Genomic DNA, 24,370 nt, shown 5'->3' on the forward strand with positions numbered 1-24,370 from the left:
CAAAGATGTGTTTGAAAGTCTTTGTTCCCACATTTGAGTTCTCACGTCTTGAAGAATAAATATAAATTTCAATGTGAGTGTGCAGCAGAAAATTGTGTTGTTCTGTTTCTGAAATTACTTCTATAGAAGCCTTTGAAAATTGTTGGACCGTGAATCCGCATTCTTTGTTAGAGTTGTATTAGAAATGATTCAGATCCAGATCAGAATGCGGCACGTTGCGCTGATTTTTCTTCATATCAAATCTCGTGAGAAGCCCTTTGATGTAGAAGTGAATAAGTATGTAATACATGGAATAAAGAGCAGACATGACTTCTAATTAGACTGATGACCTTAACACCGGTATTGTGAATACACTCGTAACGGACTTCCCTGTCATTTTTTTTTGTTTTTTGGTTATTATCATAAGCGACTTTGTATCTCTCCATTTCTCTTACTCTGTTTTAAAACCTTATTTTACAGAGAAATGCATTGAATAGTTTTATTGGGGAGTTAAAAAATTGTCCAAACAAACGAAGTAGATTAACCTAGCAACTGCAAAGTATCATGATCCCAGAATATGTGTATTTTGACTCGCAAAGACAGCCTTAAGTTGACCGATATCATGCAATATTTATAAACTCAGATTCAATAAATGATGGTGTATTGTGATCATGTTTCTCCCTCGTCATTCCTAAAACACGTTAGAAGAGAGCAGTAGAATTGAGCACAGAAGCAGTGCCAACCTACCGATCAATGCAGGTCCTGTCTTTTCTTCACACACATTTTTTTGTCCCAAAACCTCGTCTTGTGGTTTGGCAACGTGCCGTACTTCGGGAATCCGCTGGAAATTGAGAATGAAAAATAACTGCTGCATGGGAACCTTTACTAATAATTGAGAGTGTTACATCACAGAAACCTTATCACTCACTGGATGAGTAAGATCTTCATCTTCGGCTGTTCTCAATTCCTAGAAAAAGTTGTTAATTAGTATTTTAAAATACTCCATAGAATTTAGAAAATGGAAATGAAAGTATCTTAGTAAATATTTCAACAACATTTTAGCAAATTTGCTTCCATTACATGGTGTTTCTTCGCTTCTGTCAGCTGTGGAATTTCACGTTTGCCTATAGTTCCCCGGCTAATTTTCGACTTTGGTTTTTCGAAAACACAAATTTCCCAATATATTGAATTGGCAGCAACCGAGAACTGTCGCGGGAGCGTTGGAAGAGGGGAAGAAGAAAGGGGTGGGGAGGGGAGTCTTGTTTGAGAGGGTCGTGCCCCTCTCGAATCCATTGTTGACCGTGATTATAAACCATGATATTGGCAAAAAATAATAATGATATTTCAGACACATTCTAGGAAGCGTTCCATTAGCATCTTCGTTCTATTTCTCTCAATTCTGCCAAACCCATGAGTTTATTTCTAGCCGTACACACGAAATGTGTGCAAAATACAATAACTATGGTACATCTAAACTCCACCAAAGGGAAGAAACCATTAAAAGTAATCCGTAGTCGACAAATCCACTTATTAACAGAAAGAACCCGACATCGATGTCGCCGAACGACTAATGATATTTGTAATCTGTAAGGTTGATATATTCAATAACCGTGCGTCTGTTGGCATGTAAAACGCGTGTATGTTTAGTTACATTACTCGGAGATTGAATAGATAAGGGCTAGGGAATGCGCGTCATGAAATAACATCGACGCGTATAAAAAGTTCACACGAACCGTAGTCAGTGTTTTCGCATTCATTCTGCAGACTCTCATTGCTGTTCATTTATTCATTCATTTATTGTAGATAATATTGATTTTTGTCCGTTCGTTGACTTTGTTATTAATTGAGTAAAACTAGGTTTAATTACCTAAGTTTGAGGTAGTGAGAAAGTACCGCGTAGACTGACAGCATCCTTCCGCGTGCCAGAAGAGCGAGCTAGTATAATCGCAGAACACTAATTCAATTGGTGCTTCGGCCGGGAAGGTTGCATTCTCTTCCAAGATTTGTAAAGAAGCACAAAGAAGAATCCAAGAACTTTATCAACGCATGCATGTACTGCGGAGAGGATCACAAATCAATCGCGTGCACACGATATACCACTTATTACCAGAGAGAACCCGACATCGAGAATTTTCCCGATTTTAATTTTTTTTTTACTTTTTACATCAGCGCAACATCATTATAATCTCCATACACTTCGGTCTACGATCAGCTTACTTTGGCTGCTTAACAACCGTTCAAAATACGCCCTATTTATGTATATATAAAGGATAAAGTTTCTGGTGTTAATCAATCCGCTTGGGATGCGTTCACTCCAATTCAGAATCGTTTGAGGTTTACAAACGTTTAACTGGCCTATACAATGACTTGCGCTGGCTAGCCGATGTGTTAATTCAATGTTTTTATCCTCCCAGATAAGATATATATATATATATATATATATATATATATGTATATATACATATGTATATATATATAGATATATATATATGTATATATACATATGTATATATATGTATATATACATATATATATATCATCATGATCATGATATATAATAACAAGCTTATTCTGTCACGTATGTGTGTGTGTTAGTCACGAAATTCAAAAAGGGGGTGCGACGGGTCCACCGGCGCCAGATACCTATAGAAGGGGGTGCGACGGGTCGAACGGAGTCAGATTGGTGCGCCGGCGCCAGATATCCATAATATGGGGTGCGACGGAATGTCGGTGGACCCGGTCATCGGTGCGCAATAACTCAGTGTGAATGACGTAAAAGATAAATGGTTGCACCCGTTTCATAGCTGTGACCACTGGGCGCTTTGCTCTTCACCTTCATGACTCCTCCGTGTGTATATTTCCTTCTTCGTTCGCCTCAATTTTGTAGCATGCCGTTCTCAGAAAGTGGAAACGCGCACCCAAACGGCTGCTTAAATAGTAGCAAGATGTTTATGTAATCTGACGTGGAACGTTATCGTTATCAGTAGGATGATGTCTTTCACGTCACTTTGTGCTAAAACATCATTCAGTGATAACTCTTGGAGGGAAACAGGAGGAAAACACATACTTCGAGTAATGCTTTCAAATAGTATCTACATTATTCTGGCATCGAAGGAGTGTTTGTAACTGATGGTCGAATATTCTCCAAATGTAGAATTGACGCGTTTAGAAGGAAAACTCCGTAATCTTTACTTTTAATTTATAATATAAAGAAGAGAAGGAAAGCGTTGTTAAAAAAACACAAATCTAATTTTACAGAAAACACTATTACTATTAACTTTCATTGATCAGCGAAGGTAAGCGAAGCTGAAACCACCAAAAGTCTGAAGTCCGGCTTTAGCCGGACATTCAGACTGGTATATATATATATATAAAGATAATATAAGATATAAAAATATAAGATAATATAAGATATATAAATATAAGATAAAACATTTTGAAACACGTTTATGAACTAGAGAAGAAGGAGGTAATTCCGCCCATCCTTTTGTGTCCAGAAAAAGCAAAAGAGTTTTTTAGCTAGATATCCTCAATATATCATTCGAAAAGCGGCACTAGAAATCATACGCAAGGAGCCAACTTGACGAGTTTGGTTTGACAGAGTAACCAGTAAAAGTTAGCATTCGATTCTTGTTGCCTTCTTAAATGATGTTTTTTTTTTTGCTTGCTCGCAGCCAAAAGTGTGCAGGCGCACTCCCTTCGTTTGCGCACACCACATAGAGATGCCTCTTCCTTAGCCACACTGAACAATCGAAATGACCATACTGAAGCATGTGCTCGAACTTGTTCTATATTGAATTGAATGATAGAACTTTCGAATACACACGAAAATTAATTATCAGGAACCTTAGAATTAGATGTCATCGCATTATAAATTGTCATCGCATAACATTCATCGAAACTGGAGGAGAAACTAACCAAATCAAGTTTCCTTTCGCATTTTTCTTCCCGAATCTGAAAAGAAGTGTTATTGAGGACATCAATCCAGTCTTTGATAAATTCTAAAAGAGGGTTTATTGATGTATTCTCTACAGAATACCTATAAGCTAGCTTGCCTTACCATTCACCAAAACTGTGGAAGCAAAAGCGAAAAATGTGGATGACTTGGAATAGAATTCACAAATTCAAATTATCCCTACAAAATTGTTCAAGCTGATCAAAAATCAATGGTGACTGCAATATATTCCCTATTATTTACAGCGAGGTGAATGCATCAAAAATTTTGTGCAGTGATATCAAAAAGAGTTTACTTCAGATCTTGTCTCATAGCATAATATGACGAGGTTTCAAAGAAGTCAGCGAGTTAGAGAAATGCTAGATCCGCTCTCACAGTACGTAGAATAGGTTTTCTTTCGCCTTCCTTTTATCCTTTCAAAGAAACTGAGGATTTGGATTAGAATTAATCAACAGATTTTCTAATAAATTTAAGAAAACTACGACATCGCGACTAGCACATTTCTCATGCTCCCACACAGCAATAATCAACGTTGGAGTAATGAAAGGAGAAAACAAATAATACCCTCTTGCTGAGGTTCTCACAAGATATCGTCAGAAAAAATTGGAAGGATGCTTCATGGCCTCTAGGTAGGCTTGACCTATCCATGAGTTCCCCGATCCCTTTACTGAATGAGGAGTAGTACTACTCGAGCGTCCTTTTTCAGTAGCAGCTCAGCATCCGCCCTTGTGCGTCACACAGCTAAATTTGATAGCGAAAGAATAAGAGGACGAAAAGCCAGAACGAGATTGAGGCGACAACAACTATAGATACACACGTTCGCAAACTATATTGAACAAAAACACTGCAACTTTTCTTCTAATTTTTTTTTGTTCACAGCTTCTTCACTTCGTAATTTGCCTGCTCTAATCCGGAGTAGCTTTGAAGCAAGATATAATCTAATAAGCGCACAGAAACAAATAAATCTCAAGGAATTTGTGTTGCAGTACGAAAGAGATGGTTAAAAAAGTATCACGTCGTTGTTAGCATTGTTCTTTTTCTTGGGCGTTATTTCATTTACACCTAGAACGGAAAAGTTGAAAGGAATTCACTTACGTTAAGTTCTTCTGCCGTGTTAAGTTGCTCTTTTGACCTTTTTGCCTATAATAAAAATATGGTCAAGTAAAAATTATGGACATGTGTGGCCGAGAAAAGTCACAATCCATGGTAATCAAAGTCCAGCAATATGCCCAGGACCAGCAGATCGAATTGTATATGAACCAAAGGAGGAATGGAATGTGGGAGGGGGGTTCATCAACCACTTTGAAGTGTGAAAACGCGTTCTAGAAAAGAAACAAAGTACCCCAACTGGCCGTGAGCAACATGGAAGCACTGATAGTACAATCACAGTGGAACCTTTTCTACATATATCAGTCTGAATGTCCGGCTAAAGCCAGACTTCAGACTTGCTCTGGTGTTCGCTCCGCTCGCCATCACTGATTAATGAAAATAAATTAATAGTAGTGGCGTTTTCTGTAAAATCAGAATTGTGATTTTCTAACAACGTTTTCTTCTTTTTCTTAAAGGAAATTTAGGCTAAAGACTAATAGTTTTCTTTGTAAACGCGTTACTTCTACATTTGGAGAACTTCACATTTCTTTCTTTCACTCTTTCGATACCAATGTAATATAGACACGACTTGGAATCATTATTCAAAGTATAGGATTCCCTCTTGTTTCCCCCAACAGTTATCACAGAATGATATTTCAAATAAAATGAAGTAAATGACATCATCGTACTGATAAATATAGCATTCCACATCAGATCATGTAAACAGTTGACTACTATATAAACACCAATTAGCATTAATGTTTCCACTTTCTGAAGAACGGAGGAGGTGAAAAGCAACGCGGAAAGTGGATACGACTATGAAACGTTTGAAACGTCCAATTTAACTTTTGCGACATGCACACGAAGTTACTGTGCGATATTTCTACACCACGACACAGAAATTCGACGCTGTGCGACCCATCGCAGCCCATATTATAGCTATCTGGCACCGGTGGACCAACCCGACGCCGGTGGACCCGTCGCACCCCCTTTTTCGAATTTCGTGACACACAGACAAACACACACACATTCACACACGGACTAAGCTCGATATTATATACCAGTCTGAACGTCCGGCTAAAGCCGGACTTCAGACTTTCTGTGGTGTTCGCTTCGCTCCCTTTCATTGATCAACGAAAATCAATATCAGTGCCCTTTTCTCTGAAATCAGAATTGTGTATCTCTAACAATATTTCTTCATTTTTATTATGAATAATAGTTTTCTTTCTAACCGCGTCAGTTCTACATTTGGAGAATATTCAAACTTCAGCTTCAAACACTCCGTCGATACCAATATAATGTAGACGCACTTTGAAAGTATTACTCGAAATTTGGGTTTTCCTCCTGTTTCCGTCCAAGAGTTATCAATGAATGATGTTTTAGCACAAAGTGACGTGAAAAACGTTATCCAGCTGATAAAGATAACGTTCTAGGTCACATCATGTAAACTGTTCGCTACTATTTAAGCAGCCGTTTGCATGCATATTTCCACTTTCTGAGAAAGCCATGCTACAAACTTGAGGCGAGTCATAAAGGTGAAAAGCAACGCACCCAGTGCCGACGGCTATGAAACATCCCATTTACCCTTTGCGATATGCACACAAACTCATTGCACACTATTGCCATGCCACGGGACCCCCCTCACCTCATTTTATAGATATCTGGCGCCGGGGCACCAATTCGACGACGGTGGACCCGTCGCACCCCCTTCTCGAATTTCGTGACTCGCAAAAGGTAATAAATGGAACGATGCAACCGTTTCATACCCGTGGCCACTGCGCGCGTCGCTTTTCACCTCCATGAGTCCTCCGTGCGTCTGTTTCCTTGCACGTTTGCTTCAGGTTGGTATTATGCCTTCCTCAGAAAGTGGAAACTCGAACAAAACTCTTTCTTTTTTCTTTGATAGCTGTTGCGGAAAACAGGAAGAACACGCATACTTCGAGGAACGCTTTAAAATTGTGTCTATATTATATTGGAACCGAAGGAGTGTTTGAAGCTGAAGTTTGAATATTCTCAAAATGTAGAAGGGACGCGTTTAGAAAGGAAGCTATGAAATCTTTCGACTTTATTTATAGTAAAAAAAAAGAAAGGAGAAAACGTTGTTAGAAAAAGAAGGTCACTACCATTAATTTTTGATTAATTCTGATTAATAGATCGATGAAGGCGAGCGAAGAGAACATCACAAAAAAGTCTGAAGTCCGGCTTTAGCCGGACATTCAGACTGGTAGATATATATATATATATATATATATATATATATATATATATAATTTATGGGGGAGCTTCGTTATTTTGTTTCAGCACTTTACGTGTCACATACTGAAGTGCTCTATCATCTTAGCGATGACGGCCGAACAAACACAGCATCGCTTTCGTTGGTGGCGTGTGGACGTCTTTCTGCGAAAACAAATCTACAACTAATCTGAACCACTTGTATTTCTCAGATCGGTACGGGCCAAAATCCCAAGAGTCTCTGCACATAATCCATTTTTGCTTCTCATGAATTAAAAAAAAAACACAAGTTAACATTCTACACCCTCCTTAAAAATTTGCTGAGCAAGTAATTTGTGAGAACCACTTATACTAAAAATAATTATATATAACTGATTGTCTATCACAAACTTATTGGATAATGTACCCTGAAATAAATGCGCCAACATGCAACAGCTTGTTTGGTAAATCCTACAAAAGAACCTTGTGTTCTGCACCGGCATAAATTATTGTGAGCCCATCTCCCCAAAGATGCAGCATATTATTTCACAGATCCTCCATGAAAATAACAATGACAGAGCAGCGCACACAAGCAACTGTTACTCACTTGGCATAGCTTATTAAACGGAAAATGAGTACATGAGTTTTTTGGAATAAAAAGAGGCGACTATTTTCCTCAGGTTGGCCGACCCCTTTCCTTATCTGAGATCCGTTCGCTTGTCTTTTGTGATACCAAACCTCAGGTTTTCAGCATTGATGAGTTTTTGGCAATGTTTAAGATAAGATTTGCTTCTTTTCTAGCGTTTCTATTTTTGTAGAAATTTGTTGTACAATTTCAATAGTTTCAATAGCTTTCAATTGTTTCGGAAAGTACTCACATATGTTTGGTGTGTCAGCCTCTTTTTTGGTGCTTCATTTTGAAGGTAACGTACACGATATGACAATCTGCACCCATTTCATTTTTACTTTAATTATTTCCTTGTGCAGGCTTTTTTAACCGTCTGGTAACAAACACTTGCTTTCGATCGAACTCGACTTTTTGCGGTAGTATTTTACATTCGTCCTGGGCGTCAATGTGCTCCCCGCCTTGAATTAAGTTGGTCGTCCAAACCTTGTTATGTAGACAAATTGACCAACACTAAATGTTCTGATTGGGAGCACAGATGTTATAACAGAATCCTTCACTTTCTCTAGTAAGAAAACGACATGTTTGACGTGCCACGAATAGGACTAAGTTCCATTGAGAGTAGATTGGGCGCTGACAACTTCTGGAATTTTCGCTGTTTTCTTGTATTATAAGTTAAGCAGCCTTTTCTTCTTTTTTTTTCTTTTATTTTCGGTGCAACATTGGTATTTACGAGTAAATAAATAAGATGTGAGAAACAGCCTTGATTGCACCACACGCTACTATGCAACACGTTGCGCGATAGAACGACAGCAATTTTGCCCCCGTCCAATGTCCACAGTACAACTAATACAATTCATATGATTCATATGACACAATCTCAGAAGAACTGCGGATTACCACCGTTCCAATAACCTTAATGAGTTGTATCGTCACAAGAACGCAACGAAGGCTGTTTTATATGCCTTCTTCTTGATAATTGGTACAAATTGAACCTGTTCGCTTTTATACTTGTCCACTAAACCTCTGCTCCTATCTAAACCTAGTAAGATATTAATTTCATCAATTCCGTGGTGCGCTGCTTTTGATTGTGTTATGCGAGAATTATTCGTATACGTGCCAGTAGCACTCGACAAAAAAAATGAGCGAGAACAAGCTTCAAATTTCAGTACTACCCACTTTTGAATTCATCAACTCCGCCGTTCTAGTTTTGTTCTCTCTGGAATCCTGAAAGTGGGCAACGGTAACGAATTGGAATAAAATTTTTCTCTGGTTTTTAAGGCAGAAGAAATACATCTCCAAATCTGGCATCATGGTCCCTGCGAAACGTACCTGTGAAAACTTCAACGTCTCGACTTTCCCTTTCTTCTGAAACACTATAGATTGCAAATTTACTGGAAAATTGGTTAGACCACACGCATAGCACAGCATTTCTTATTATTACAGTATTTATTCCTAGCATTTATTTAAAAAAAAATGTAGATGCGCCCATGCGCTGCAGTGCTTTAAAATATTGTAACGCAAAAACTAATTTTATATATGCTATAAATAATTTTGATCTTTTCCGCTCCTTGTAATTGTAATTCAGATATGAAAAGGTCTCGTGACAACCGATTACTCTGCCTAGTCGAGTGCGATGTAAATGGTTTCGCAAAGGCCATTCCAGTAAATCAGCCGAATGCATTCCTCAGTCACCTGGACGTCCTCGTCAGATTTTCCATTTCTCATCTTTAGGATACAGACCAGAACTTCCGACTCGGTCGGTGATTTCTCGTTGACGGCATATGTCGACCTATGAACGTGCTCGAGTTCAGGAGCTGACGACGCTTGCTGGTTCAGCAAGGGCTTGAAGTGATCCCTCCAAATTAAAAGGATTGCTTCACCAATGGCCAATCAATTGGCAGTATTGAGGACTGACGACATCCTTCCACTTTGCTGTCATACTGTTTTAGTGAAGCATAGGCCTTCCACAGGTGCTAGTCCTCACACGCCTTTTTAAGCTCCTTCGCTTCTGACATCCATTCGCTTTAAACAGCTGGCGACACAACTTTTCTTCTCAGACGCTTTTCCTGGCTGAAATCGTCAGTGATGTGGGTGGTGCATACAGAATTGTATGTAGATATTGTCTCTGCAGATGCAAAGGGGAACGTCTTCCAAGGCATTAGAAAGAAGAGCGCTTCCCCTGCAACGTCCTGGATGCACTTTAGGAAGGAATCCGCATCAAAGAGCTTTTTCCTGGCTGTTGCCCCGGAATAACTAGACACATTTCGTTCTGCATTCTAAGTCTTTCAGAGCTGCTCTGTCGAGCTTCGGTTGATGTTGAGCTCCCCTATATCTTTTCTGGAACCGTACCATAAAACTAAGAATTGGGCGGTCGATGCCGTGGATGATTCCCCTTAAACGTGTGATGATGAGCCCCGCCTGTTCACATACGTCGACCATACGGCTATTGTTATCCGACGTGCGCTCCATTGGATATGCCATTTTCTTAGCATATCGGATTGTTGTTCAAGTCCCATCTTCACATTTGCAAATCCGACGTTGAACCAAAATCCTCCACCAGGATGTTATATCGATCCTAAAAGCTATCGCGCAGCCACTTATCTTCTTTTCATGAGCTTCACCACAGCAGATAATGTAGTCTCCGATGCTGATGACGGGAAGATCTCTGATGTGTGTTTCTTGCAGCGCAGCAAACAGCACACAGAGATATCCTAGAGGCCTAGACAGTATTGGAGTTCACTCGACAGTGTTCGGCAGTTCAGCGTGGCGAAACGAATGGTTGTTGCCAAAGATTCCATGCCCCTTAAGGCAGTTGATCTTTCAGGTTATGGGCCTTGGGCATGTGCTGGACGATAGCACCTTTTTGCAATGTATGGGAATCTTTCGCCATATAACAGTCCAACTTATGTAACTCCTACGTTCCCACTGCGTATACTCGAACGCCTGATTGCGTTTGGTTAAAACAGGACCACCAAGTGCAGGTAGTAGTCAGACTATATATACGACTATAGATTATATACGTGGCCCTAGCCGCTATCTGCATGTTATCGTAAACACACAAACGTCCCGATTTCTATATATTTTCTCAAAATGTGCTCACAATTCCTATTCACAGAAAAGGCGCACACATGCATGCAGCTGTTTGTCTGATCTGATTAAAAATATGATATCAATATTCAGAATATTCTAAATTAGCTCTTAACAACGCCTTCAAAAAATATCTCTTGATTACCTCCGAGCTATAGTATTTTACTTTTGTATTCGAAATCACATTTGCGTGAACATAGTTGTGAACTAGGCACTCACCTTTTACCTCTACAGCTGCGCTATGAAAGATCAATAATACGGTTGCAAAAACACATGAGTAATTTAGTTGTTCTTTGCATATAATACTTATCAACAAAACAAATCTATTACAGAACGCTTGATGCTTACATTCGCCGACGCAGCCATATCGCTCGCCTGAGTATAAAAGGATGTCCCACTATAATCGTGCGAGCAGCCTTCTCATTCGACGGCTAGCAAGGCAACAAGCATCTCAATACCCGCACAGCTTCAATAAACAATACCAACAAGCAGAGATCTGGTACTGGCAATACTGTATACACCTTTACTGTAAATAAAGTGTATCCTTCGGTCTTGGTCGACAACTACACCGCGTGGCAATACGGATAAAATAAATCTATCCGTATCTTTGGCAAGCAAGAAAACCCTCACAACACCACAATTGGTGCATCGGCAGATCAAAGGATCCAGGACGGTTTCGCAATAAATCTGCTTTGCATACAATAGTGACTCATTGCCATCCTTCTGAGCAACTCATTGCGAGACAATAACAGCTGCATTAGTCATCACTTCTCAGTAACAACCATTGTTACCAATACTCCGTTGGCAATACTCCCTCGGCAGTACTCCATTGACACCTCTACTACCTTGATTTCTTACTAAGTAATTCCTTGCAATATGTCAACCCAACTTGGCACCCAGAAACGCCTGTTGACAACTTTTACCAATAAGCTCGAACATATCGGTTCGAGACTGAAGGAAGAGAAGCTAGAGGAAATCCCAATAGATCCCCAGGCACCGCGCAGTATAGTAAAAGAAAATGCCAGTAGGTTAGAAGATGGTATTAGCGCAATTAACCAGGCTACTGTCAAAGTAGAGAAGGTTCTCAGCGACTTTGCATCAATACTTGATAGGTTAGAGCAACGCTCTGGGAAAGAACAAGAAGATTTTGAACTATATCTATGCATCTGGTACTGGCAATACTGTATATACCTTTACTGTAAATAAAGTGCATCCTTCAGTCTTGGTCGACAACTAGACCGCGTGGCAATACGGATAAAATAAATCTATCATTATCTTTGGCAAGCAAGAAAACCCTCACAATACCACAACCTCCTACCTTTTATGGCTCATTATACAAGCAAAATGATATTCACTTCTGTTACAACAATTATCTTTGGATAACTGTGCAATACTGTTAGTGAAGACTGTTTCTCGTGAGATTTCAAAAAGGTTAGCTTATGATAATGCTGAAAAGTAGATGGACGGTAGAGAAGTAATAAGTTACGTCTAGGTCTCCGAAGAACATAAACAAACAGAGGCTTAGCAATAATAAAGTATACTCTCAAAGTGAAATGTAAGAACAATGGCGTCCTTACATGGATACTCGTCTCGTTTTCCATAGCTTCTGCAGTAGCAACTTCTATCTTCCGTTTTCTTTCACTTTCTTGTGTACGACCAAGACACTGCGTTGACTCCATTATTGGTGTATACGTACCGCGACGCTGTGTATTATCCATCACCACTGGCCCTGATTTGGGCGATTTGGGAATGACACGAATGCTTCCACCGCTAGAGTTCCTTATCCTCTGCTGAACATGAGAAACACCTGTATTTACAAACTGTTTTCCATCCACATCCACACAACCCACATTCTTCTTCTTCTTTGTGCAGATAATAAAGTACCATACAACAGAACAGCCTGAAAAACACTTTTCATATGTTAGTTCATTGCAATAATGGGGTCAAGACAAAATGAAGCTCGGTGCACCTGCGTAAGCGGATCCCCTCGAGGCCCCTGATGGAGCGTAACGGTTAGGATAGTAAAGGGACTCCTGCTAGCACCACCCATTGCACCTGATACCGATGGTCCCGACTGGATCGGAACTGCTAGCTCCACCCCGTCGCTTCGAGTGCAGCCGCTTGTGCAACTGCCCCGTGCTTCATGTCGTTTTGACCCGACTATATAATCCTAGTTTGTTTTAACACGGACTTCAATAGCAAAAGACAATGGACAAATTAAGATGCGCTTCTATGAAATGGTAAGTTTTTTAGTGTTTTAAAAAAAAATGATGATCCAAAATGGCACTGCGCAATAAAGCGAAATCAAAGATATTGTATATAGTACAAATATTCAACCCTCTGATGATCCATAATTGAACAGCGTTTCTCTTGATACCTTCTTCACAAGTTTCTGCGTAGGAAAGTGAAAATGTCAGTACCGTGTACTGGTTTATAAAGAATGTTACGTATTTTTTGCATGCTAATACTGTAGATAGTCGTTTCATAATGTTGCTCTTTCGATTTCGTAAGTTTGAAAAACTGTGCTGGAGAGTCATGTGTGAGCCAGTTACGTGAGCGGCTGCCACGTGATATCAGGTGGGAATTCCCTCTATGTAAGGAGCTCGCTCATAGTCAGTCGGTTCCTTAGTTCAGAGCCACGCCTCGCAGCCGAAAGCCGATCGAGTTGAAGGCAAAGCCCAAGGCATTAGTACAGTGCGGCCGAGAAGATACTGTCTCCTAGCGTATTTTCGGAAGTGGAGACGGTTGTAGTCGAACCAGTAGTAAGCGAGAGGTCGTTGACAGGACTGTGGAATCTCAGTGGTAGAACCCAAGCCTAAGCAGTTGAGAAGACGTGCGTGATTAGTGCAGAATAGCTACACACAACGCAGAGCTGCAGAACCGCTCGAAACGGTAGCGCTGCATCAGACAAGGCGTCTGAGAGAACAGCTAAGTATCCTTTTAACCTTCTAATTGTATTTGTGCATTAAGAATAAAAGTTACCCGGCTATCTTGTGTATAGTGAGGAGAATGAAGGTACAAGGTGTTCTTCTATCATTACTTACAGGTGGGGATGAAACACCCCAACCTCAACAAAAGCAGAAAGAGACAATCTGTGTCTAGAAAATGAGAAATGGGAAGTCTAGCGCATACGAATTAGCGAAGTGAAACCATTTCAAGGGATCTTTAAAACGACAACGAGTTTAGCATGAATCAACGGAAAGATAGTTGACTCGCACAGACACACTATCCTAATTCGCCTAAAGCAGAGTTGCTAATCACGGAACCACTCCCAAAAATTCATTACCGCGTGTAGCATACGTTTTTCGAGCGAATTATCCTGGAGTGTGCGGGACCAATTCCGCATAGAACTTCTTAACAAACCTTACATATCCGCAGGCATCGTCAACAAAGTCTAGCAAAAAAAGTATTTCTAAACACTTCTTTCATAAACTAGTGATTGTGTCTTTAATTGAAGAAAAACCAGCAAAGTGCTCCGCGCGAGTCCCGTTTTCGTTTCTTCGATTTCACCTCCATTAACGCATACCCATACCGGCGCCGATGTCACAAATGCCGCTTTTTTACGCTTCATGACAATTCTTACACTATTTTTAAGACCATCCAGATATTACTTTCAACGACACAAGAGACACTTATTTTTGCTTGTAAGCAAATCTATTGAAGCTTCTGCATAAACCCCACTTTTAGGAATTGTTTAGCATCAAATGAAATTCAGTAAATATATTTCTAAAAGCATTCTAAAGTAACATATTTCAAACTAGCAAACTATATACAATGCAGAACTCTCACCTATGCTTATCATCGACAAAAAATACTCCAGTGACGTGAGAATAAAGTGTAGTATTTTCTCTGAAAGTCAATCTTGCATTAATCGATTTCATGTTTGGAAGATAATAGTTCCGGTTAAGGCAGTCATTTGCAGTCGACATGTCCATAACTTGTAGATTTCGAAAATGAAGTGGCATAGGGGTCGTCACCGTCAATGACACCGAGTGAGGCGGCAGCATTACATGACTCACCAACAGAGCACCATACACTTGGACTCATAAACTTAATTGTGAGTCTAACTTATACGTCATTATTAGGCAACCAAAGAGTAAACAGCCTATCACGCTAGTTGTTCAAGAGACCTTCGAGAACCCAAACTGTATTTTACAGACAGGCGAATGAGAAAAGCAAACAGTCTTCTAGTCCTTAGATCTAAGACACACTAGATGCTTCTGCTCGAACAATATGTGCATGGGTTTTCAAACACTCCTTTTCTGTTCCTCAAACGTCCAACATTATGAACACATCCCACCACTAACTAAAGTGAGCTCCAAGGCTGATTACGATGATACGATTACACTCGTCATCCCATTAACAGCCAATCTATTGGGCTGAAAAAAACGCTGATAGCAGAAAGTAAACCTATGCATCCCTAACGATTTAATCGTGGCTCAAGCCGCTCCATGAATGGCTCATATTGCAGCAATTTCAGGAGTTTTCTCTGAACGGAGTTGCGACTTGCGCTGTAAAATGCACGAATAATATAACACATTGGTGGGTTTGCTACGACAAATGAGCGCTTGTGGTGCCGTAGCAACATTTCTAAGCCAACTAAACCATCCCTCCAGGATCGATAAATTGGTACCGTACTTGCTCAAAAGGATAAGAACACTAACTATCGACTTGCTCTCGTAGGTAATTTTATAAGCCACTAATTGTTCATAATTCAATCCAGTTACTTTGAATGAAATCGAAAATGATAAGACGTTGACGAGAATAATCAATAGAACCATTTCATTCTAAAAGCAGAATATTATTGTTCACGTGGTTGACAGGTGAACGTTAGATGTAGGATGAGTTTTTGATCATCACTAGTCCTGAGTAGTAAAATGAAGATAAAAGTTTCCAGTAAGTGGAGATTCTTACTTGAATCGAGCGCTTTTTTGTCGTGAGTGGGTGTGCGGTGGGCACTAGTGAATGGAGGATGGCATAATTAGGACAAAATATCACCTATTTTTAGATAACTACACACATTACAAAATACTACATCAAATAACATTGAATGAATACGTAAACTATAAAATACTACATTAGGTTTCAGGTGCTGGACGGTAACATGGAAGTCCCAACATTTTGTTTTGGAAAGTACAACGTGTCGACAATGCAATAATGGGACCACGCAGGTTCGACACCCCACGGAACCAAATTTTTGCAAAAGAGATAGGAACTTGAAATTATTTTAAAAATATAAAGGGATAATGATACATAGTTTCCAACAGTTTGAACGTGAAATCCATACCACGAATCTGACGTGGTATGGACTTCCCATGGAAAACTTCTATACAGGGTCATAGATTGCGGGAAATCAGGTGGTTTCGCTCATCTACCTGTAGCCACTGTAAAAAACGGCCCAGAAATCGCCGTTTATTACGACGGCTTGCACTGCAATGCGACACCCTTGTGCAAGCTCAACATCAATGAGCGACCCTTCGAGGACTAATAAATTCTCCTCACCAACCTACTCAAGTGAATCTAATGAATAGACTGCTGAGACGAACGGAACGTGTACATAAATGCACGCTCTAACGCACCTCGTAGGAACTAAGGCGCTTCCCATGCTGTTTCATATGATGATGACGGAGAGATGAGCGGAACCACATGGCTTTTCGCAATCTACGACGCCGTATAGAGGCTTTCAATGAGAAATCTATACCACGTCAGATTCATGGTATGCTGTCTTCAAACAGAATTCAATGGCTAAAAAAGCTTAGACTGTGCACATTGTTAGGTCTGAATGATATCTAAACTTTGAAATAAGGGCACTTAATGAAGTATTTATTTACTTAATGAAGTAAGTATTGTGGGCGGCCTTTCATAGAGAAAGGCCTGCCCTACAAAATAGAATAGAAATAAAAAATAATATTTTCTCCATCAGACCCCACATCAAAAGATTCCATGCTTCGCCGTTTTTCCACATTTTTGATGGGAAAAGATGGGCAAAATGCCCATCTAACTTTAAAAAAAAAGGATGTTGCAAAAAACAGCGGTATGACTATTTTGTAGGGCAAATCTTCTTCTCTAAAAACCACCTGAAATATTTCTTTTCGTTGACTTATCACGAAGTTATTCGCGATCTTCCAGACTCAGCAAAGTGCCGAATCTGAGCTTTTTCGGTCATTAAATTCTATCAAATCCACTTTTTAAATGTTGAAAACTACGTATAATTGAGCTCTTCATCTTTAAAAAAAAGCTTCATGTTTCTAACCCTTTAGCAAAATCTTGACTCAATAGGGTGTGGAACCTGGTTCGACCCATTACAACATTTTCAAAACGAAGTGTTGATTTTTTTCGCTTTTTTTTCGTGCTCCCTTTGTGATTCCATCTATGCGCCTGACTCTTCTTTTTTTGTCCTGTTATGTGCTTTAATCAGTACTTAAGGATCACTCTCTGACTCCCGTTGTTCTTCAAACTGGTCGAACGGGCGTCAGTATCCTTCTACTTGTCCCAAAGTCATCCAATGCTTTCTCGTTTCGCGTGGAACACGAAGATCGAATTTTTCTTTCAAGGACTTTGTGAAGAGTTCTGACCATTGGGTCGGCAGTCTCCCTGTGGTGCGCTTAATATCCAGTCGTCGGAATCCAGCAGCTCATGGGTCTGATCCAACGGTTGTCGTTGGAGCATATCACGTGTCCGGCCCACTTTATTTTGCTGTACTTGGCAAATGCGGCGGCGTCTCTAATCCTCGCTGACGTTTGAGACAGCTTCGAATCTTCTCCCTCACTTGCGTGAAGCGGGATACTCCTAGCATCACTCATTCGATTGCGCGTTCAATGGCGCTCACCGCATTTTCTTCCTGTTTGCGATGTGCCCAGGTTTCTGAAGCATAAGTCAAATCAGGAAGTATTGTGATGTTTAAGAGGCGAGCACGGATCCTCCTGTTGTTCCTAGTCTTCTTCACTGCATCCTCGATACTCTTAAACGCTCTCCAAGCCGCTCGTTTCCTCCTGCCCAGCTCAGGGGTCAGGTCGTTCTTAACGTTTATTTCCCGACCCACATAAAAATAGTTGGTGCACTCGGATGTGTTCGTTCCGTTGAGCGTGAATGAGGCATCCGAGACCCATCCGTTACTCATGAACAACGTCCTTTGCAGATTCAGCTGAAGACCGATGCATCCACATTTTTCGTCGAATTCGGTCAGCATTCGTTCCGCTTGGCTGATGCTAGGTGTTACCAGTACGATGTCATCAGCAAAGCGCAAATGGTGTAGCTGGTGTCCGTCACCTCTCGAAGTACATTTATGTACGGAGTAAGGCATCCTGGTTGTCCATGACCGATTTTGTCCCAACCGAGTCAAAAGCCTTCTTTAAGTCGACAAAGATGAGAAATAGCGGCATTTTTTACTCTCGCAATATCTCGATGAGTTTCGAAACAGTGTGAATGTGGTCTAGCGCGCTGAAGCCCTTTCGAAACCCTGCTTGCCCTCATGACTGTCCTTCGTCTAATACTCCATTAAGGATTACTCTTGTAGAGAGCCTGTAAGTGACGGACAGAAAGCAGATTGGGCGATAAATGCCGATGTCATGTGGATTTCCCTTCTTATACACGGTCTTGCTGGTATTTCACTGCTTAGCAATCTTGCATTCCTACAGTTAACGTGTAAAGAGTATCGCCGGAGTGTTGATGAGAACTGGCGGAAGGTTTTTCAGATGTTCAGATGTTATGCTGTGGGACCGGATGCAGTACGATTCCTTACCGACATGATAGCATGTCGTACTTCGGACGGGAGAGTCAGTAAAATGGCATGTCCGTCTTCCCTCACATTGTGAGGAGGCAAGTGGGCATAGCTGTCGAAGAGATCAGAGTAGAAGTCGTGAATGATTTTTTGCATCTCGATGCTATGGTTGTTAAATTCGGGTTCCGGAAAGCACTCATCCTCGTCTTGCGATTGGTAGAATCTGGACGGGCGTCACGAAAGCTCTTTCGCGACTCTGCAGCTTTAGCCAACACTTCTCTTGCTCTTCTCTCTTAAAAGACTTCTTTCTGCAAAACCTTGCGAGTTCGGACGTAAGTTCTTGGTTGTCTGCGGCTCGTGCAGCTCCACTTTACTGTAAAAGATCTAGAGTTTCCAAAAGCAAGCGTCTCTTGAAGTTTTTAGAACTCTGAGCTCTCCTCGTGCAGTCACGAAGATGTTCTACGACCTGGTCGCATTCATCGTCAATTCTGTCCATTGAATCTTCCCAAGAGCCGGCTAGCGTAGCGAAGAGATCCCAGTCAACGGTAGTTCTGGGACTTCGCTCTCTGAACTTAGCGGCTTTCTGTTCTCTCCGGGTAAAAGGAGTTCTTTCCCTGAGAACGCGATGGTTCGGTCCCCTGTAACACTTTGGCACAACAGCTACACCCACCAGCCAGAGTCTTCTGCTGACGATGATGTGGTCAATTTCAGTATGGTACCCTCCACCAAATGAATCCCACGTCCAGCGTAGATAGGAGGACATCTGGAATTGCGAGTTCCCATGGATGGCTTTAGTCGCCATGATAAACTCGGAAAGCCCCTCCTCCCTCCATTACGGGCCGTGAGCCCCGATGTGAAGTTCCTCAGGAGTTTTTCTGGTCCAATCCTGGCGTTACAATCACCAACAATGACCTTGTACAAGATATGGTCTTCTCTGTAGAACTTCTCTAGGTCCATATGGAAAGCTTCGGCTTCTTCGAAAGGCAACGAAGATTTTTAAAACTGACGTTGAACCACATCTTTTCATCCGCAGACGTCCGATTCGGATGGTAAATTGTTTGAAAGGATCGATGTTCTTCGCCACACTCGTCTTAACGAGGACTCCAACTCCTCTACTGACGCTTACGCCTACTGAACCCCGTGTATGATACTGGAGAAAAAAGTTTAATTTTTAGGAACAGTTCTTCAGCTCAATCTTTCTCAGTCGTCCTGGAAAATAGCCTTACCTTATGCGAGGTACGTTAGTTTTCCTTACGCTTCCTTAGAACCTGAAACACGCTCAACACACGAACTGACTTCGAAATTGACGGAAAAGATCAATTATATGTCTGATTTCATACTATCATATTATAGTGTACATATATCCTCTGAATATCTCAGTCTTTTATTTGCAATACTTGGACTTCTTGAAGGGAAGCAACGTTCACAATTAGATTACACTGAATGTGCAGCTCAAATACTCATAGTACTCACGCCTCGTTGTGGAGAAACGCTACGAATTTTAAAGATGAACGATTGCAATTTTTCTGTTTGTGGTTCAATGGTGAAAGCTCTCACTATGATATCCTTCCACACCATGCATCTGCTTATTCTCATATCTACACTCGTTAATTATTATTTTATTCTTACAAAGAGAGACGCTTGCAATCGCTCCCCTTTGAAACTCGCAGCGTTTCTCCACCGCTTGGCGTCACTTTTGAGTTTTGATACGACTTGAATAATATATGACAAGGTTTGAGCCAGACATGGTAGTTATATTAGCTCTATACACGAGCTAATATAATTACCACGTCAGGCTCAAACTTTGTCATATACGTCACGGATGTACACCGCCTGGAGGCATCACGAGGTTGCCTCCAGACGCAAGATGTCGTCTGCTTATTGATAGATAGGAGTACATACTTCGCAACACACGCGTGCAGTCGATCTTGAGTTCTCTTAATTCCAGCACACACTATGGACAGTTCAAAAGTGGTAAAGGTGACTAACACGTGTGAAGGTGGTCCACAGTTTATGATGTTGTTAACTAAGAAACCCCATGGCTCTCCACTCATCACTTTTTCTAGAACAAAAATCATTAGCTTGACCTAACCTGGATGTGCTAGAATTGCGTCCGAGGCGCCTTCACAATTTCATCCATTGTCCAGTGCTGAGTACTACCACCTTTCTCAACTTTAGGCAGAAGGTAGCCATAAAGGAAAATTCAATTTAAGGCTGCATACCACGAAGTCCGTTTGGGACCGCATATACGGGTCTGATTGCTACCTGCACGTGGTGGCCCTGCTTTAACTAAACGCAATCAGGCGTTCGAGTGTACGCATTGGGAACGTACGAGTTATATAACCTGCACTGGTATATAACGAAAGCTTCTCATACATTGCAAAAAGGTGCTGTCGTCCAGCACGCCGCCGAAGCCCATAACCTGAAGGGTCAACTGCCTGAAGGAAGCATGGAATCTTTGGCAACAACCATTCGTTTCGTCACGCTGAATAGCCGAACACTATCGAGTGAACTCCAACAAGCCGCTCTATCCATACTTCTGCGATATCTCTGTGTGCCTTTTGCTGCACTGCAGGAAACACGCATGAGAGATCGGCCCGTCATCAGCATCGAAAATTACACCATATACTGCGGCGATGCTGATGAGAGCAAAGTAGTTGGCTGCGCGATAGCTGTGAGGAACGATTACAAGAACCTGGTGGAGGAATTTGGCTCAACGTCGTCTAGATGCGCCTTTTTATGACTGCGGGATCGCAGAGGACGTAAACTCTGGATCGTAAGTGCTCACGCACCTACGGAAACCGCTGAGGACAACAGTAAGGACGCCTTCTATGATGAACTCAATGCGTTAACGTCTAAAATACCAAGCCAGCAGGTGGTCATTGTCGGAATCGACGCAAATGCGAAGATGGGACTCGAACAGCAATCCGATGTGCTAGGAAAATGGTACAATGCAGAGGAGCGCACGTCGGACAACGGTGACCGTCTGGTCGACTTGAGCGAACAGACGGGCCTTATCATCGCTTCCACGTTTAAGAGGAATCATCGACGCCATCAGCTCACGTGGCAGGGATCAACCCTTTTAACGCCTGAAGAGCAGCGCAAGTGGAAGATGAGGACTCTTAAGCTTCAGCTCGACTACTTCTGGCGAGGAACATCCCTCAGTCAGATATCCGAAAATCTAGAGCTGCTTGGAACGTCGCGTTCGACTCTGACCACCGTCCAGTTCTTCTCAGCTTCAAGATACGGTTCCACAGGAGAAAGAGAGAACAGAACAAAATTCCGCCAACGTGTGTCTATTCATGTTGTAGTACGGACCAGGAAGAAGCTTAGCGATGGGGATTCCTTCACAAAGTGCATCCAGGACGCTGCAAGGGAAACGCTCCCGGTTCTATTGCCGCGGAGGAAGTTTGCCTTTGCATCTGCGGAAACAAAATCCACATATAATTCTGTATGTGTGGCGCGCAGCGCTGGTGTCTTCAACCAGGAGAAGCGTTTTAGAAGGAAGCTGCGTCGTCAACTGCAACAAGACCGCGATAACGAGTGGACGTTGAGAGCGTTGGAGTTTGAGAAGGCGTGGGAGGACAGGAACCCACGGAAAGCCTATGCTCTCCTAAAACAGTATAGCGGCAAAATGAAAAGATGTTCCCCTGTCCTCAACACTGCCAATGCGGTAGCTGTCGGTGAAGCAACCTTTCCAATTTGGAAGGAACACTTCAAGCCCTTGCTGAACCGGCTAGCACCGTCAGCTCCTGAACTCGAACACGTTCATAGACCGACATATGCAGTTAACGAGGAGCCACCGACCGAGTCGGAGGTCCTGGTCTGTATTCAAAAAATGAAGGATGGAAAATCTGGTGGAGACGACGGGATTAGCGCAGAAATGCTAAAATATCTTCCTCTGTCTGGGATTCGTGAGATGACAAAGATCATCCGTTCAATATGGATAGACGAAAAGATACCTGATTCGTGGAGACACGCTATCATAATTCTCCTCCACAAGAAGTTATCCTTCACGGACCCCAGGAATTATCGAGGAATCCCTTTGCTGCGTGTTATGTACAAGGTATTGGAGCGCATTATCCTGGATCGACTCATTAAACATCGCGAAGAAACAACGCGCGACGAGCAAGCTGGCTTTCGTCCTTGCCGATCTACGATTGACCAGGTGTTCATCGTCAGGAGAGTGATCGAAATCTGGCAGCGGTCTTCGAAGCCAATGCAACTAGCGTTTCTGGACTTTGAAAAATGACGCGTTCGACTCTCCTCACCGAGGCCGTCTTCTGAACGCACTCCGCGCCGATGGAGTACCAGGACAGTTCGTTCGCTTGCTTGATGACATGAATCAACGAACAACTGCTGCAGTTCGGACACCAGCCGGATGTACAACACCGTTTGAAGTGGTAACTGGAGTAAGACAAGAGGTAGTGGCAGGACCTTTCCTGTTCAATTTCGCAATCGACGACATTATGCGAAGAACAGTCGACTAGTGTCCTGCCGACATTGTCTTGGCACCATCAGGGTGCCCCTTGACTGACCTCGAGTACGCCGACGATGTTGTTATATTCGCGGAAAGCAGTACGAAACATCAACATGTTGTCAACCTTGTATCGAAGCTGGCTGCGGCCTATGGACAACGCCTACGCCCTGATAAATGCAAGCAGATGTGGATCTCTTCAAGATCTCGAACGGGAATCAGGGTGGACGGACAACCGATAGAACTCGTCGATAAGTTCTGTTGCCTAGGCTGTACGCTGAAGAACAATGGCAGCTACGAGAGAGATGTTCAGCGAAGATGCGCTAAGGCCACCTCTGCATTTAACTCCTTAACGAAATGCCTGTGGTCAACCCCCATCACCAACGAAGTCAACCTGCGAGTCTACCTATCCGCAATTCGCCCCATCATGATGTACGGATCGGAGACTTGGGCAGCACCATCAACGGTTATGGAGAGGCTTGACTGCACGGAACGAAAGCTGCTTAGACGGCTACTTGACTACTTTTGGCCTAGGGTATGTCACAATGAAGATCTTTACGCAGAAATTGATGTGGTATACCGGCGGATGACACGTGGAAGACATCAACATCTTGCACCGCCATCGAAAATGGTTAAAGTAAATCATCTTCGCTTCTTTGGACATATATTAAGGAGACCGGCAGATCGCCTTGTTTAACGAGTTCTGAAGAGTTCGTCGGGTTCGAGCTGGAAGAAGCCACCTTGCCAAAAACGGAAGTTCTGGACTGAGGTGGTGAAAGAGGACCTGATGGCACTCGGCGTGGATAGGCAGTTCAGGCGAGACGTAAGATTTCGCAGAATATGGAACAGCGACGAATGGATTGATTCTGTGCAAGCTCTCGCAGAAGATCGAGAAGGTTGGCCAGAGTTGTGTTCAAGGATGGCACACCTCGGCGAAGATGTGGGTAATCGCGTCAGGCGATGACATCAGCCCGCCGATTAAGTCAAGATTAAGAGTCACCACGAAGTCGGGCGGGTGTAGTGTCGGTTAGAGGTTCCGCTGCCTGCACGATCAATAGGAGGTTCGAGTCCGCCCCAGTGCTCACTAAGCCTTCCGTCCCTCCGGAGTCAATAAATTGGTACCAGACTTATCTGGGAGGATAAAAACACCGACTTGACACATAGGATAGCCCCCGCAAGCCATTGTATAAGCCAGTTTCACGTTCGCGAACCTCAAACGATGTT

At 42.1% G+C, this 24,370-nt stretch overlaps 6 protein-coding genes across 8 annotated transcripts; 2 read left to right on the forward strand and 4 right to left on the reverse strand.

Moving 5' to 3' along the window:
* Positions 1 to 599: 599 nt before the first annotated feature.
* Positions 600 to 14,996, reverse strand: RB195_003763 (uncharacterized protein; the record flags this gene model as incomplete). 2 transcript variants are annotated; one of them, XM_064201550.1, is made up of 11 exons in its annotated part: positions 600 to 670; positions 727 to 820; positions 908 to 946; positions 3,898 to 3,933; positions 5,030 to 5,074; positions 9,039 to 9,086; positions 9,192 to 9,227; positions 12,527 to 12,739; positions 12,800 to 12,849; positions 14,739 to 14,798; positions 14,969 to 14,996. In XM_064201550.1, the coding sequence occupies 11 exons, from the start codon at positions 14,994 to 14,996 to the stop codon at positions 600 to 602; spliced, it is 720 nt and encodes a 239-aa protein (XP_064057431.1). The 2 variants fall into 2 exon arrangements, with proteins under 2 accessions (XP_064057431.1, XP_064057430.1); XM_064201549.1 differs by lacking the exon at positions 14,739 to 14,798.
* A 2,752-nt stretch (positions 14,997 to 17,748) lies between these two features.
* On the reverse strand, positions 17,749 to 18,252 carry RB195_003764 (uncharacterized protein; the record flags this gene model as incomplete). Its single annotated transcript, XM_064201551.1, has 1 exon — positions 17,749 to 18,252. The coding sequence occupies one exon, from the start codon at positions 18,250 to 18,252 to the stop codon at positions 17,749 to 17,751; it is 504 nt and encodes a 167-aa protein (XP_064057432.1).
* A 402-nt stretch (positions 18,253 to 18,654) lies between these two features.
* Positions 18,655 to 19,626, reverse strand: RB195_003765 (uncharacterized protein; the record flags this gene model as incomplete). Its single annotated transcript, XM_064201552.1, has 3 exons — positions 18,655 to 18,892; positions 19,044 to 19,283; positions 19,340 to 19,626. 3 exons carry the CDS (start codon positions 19,624 to 19,626, stop codon positions 18,655 to 18,657), a joined length of 765 nt encoding a protein of 254 aa, XP_064057433.1.
* RB195_003766 (uncharacterized protein) lies at positions 19,040 to 19,471 on the reverse strand (the record flags this gene model as incomplete). Its single annotated transcript, XM_064201553.1, has 1 exon — positions 19,040 to 19,471. One exon carries the CDS (start codon positions 19,469 to 19,471, stop codon positions 19,040 to 19,042), a length of 432 nt encoding a protein of 143 aa, XP_064057434.1.
* Positions 19,627 to 21,118: 1,492 nt separating the features above from the next.
* Positions 21,119 to 24,110, forward strand: RB195_003767 (uncharacterized protein; the record flags this gene model as incomplete). 2 transcript variants are annotated; one of them, XM_064201555.1, is made up of 5 exons in its annotated part: positions 21,119 to 21,390; positions 21,451 to 22,837; positions 22,899 to 23,093; positions 23,214 to 23,783; positions 23,856 to 24,110. In XM_064201555.1, 5 exons carry the CDS (start codon positions 21,119 to 21,121, stop codon positions 24,108 to 24,110), a joined length of 2,679 nt encoding a protein of 892 aa, XP_064057435.1. The 2 variants fall into 2 exon arrangements, with proteins under 2 accessions (XP_064057435.1, XP_064057437.1); XM_064201554.1 differs by lacking the exons at positions 21,119 to 21,390; positions 21,451 to 22,837; positions 23,856 to 24,110 and having other exon boundaries at positions 23,010 to 23,093; positions 23,160 to 23,843.
* RB195_003768 (uncharacterized protein) lies at positions 21,578 to 22,921 on the forward strand (the record flags this gene model as incomplete). The annotated part of the gene is made up of 1 exon (XM_064201556.1): positions 21,578 to 22,921. One exon carries the CDS (start codon positions 21,578 to 21,580, stop codon positions 22,919 to 22,921), a length of 1,344 nt encoding a protein of 447 aa, XP_064057436.1.
* Positions 24,111 to 24,370: the final 260 nt, after the last annotated feature.

This window comes from Necator americanus, chromosome IV (assembly GCF_031761385.1).
Source record: "Necator americanus strain Aroian chromosome IV, whole genome shotgun sequence".
NCBI classification, from domain to species: Eukaryota; Metazoa; Nematoda; class Chromadorea; order Rhabditida; family Ancylostomatidae; genus Necator; species Necator americanus.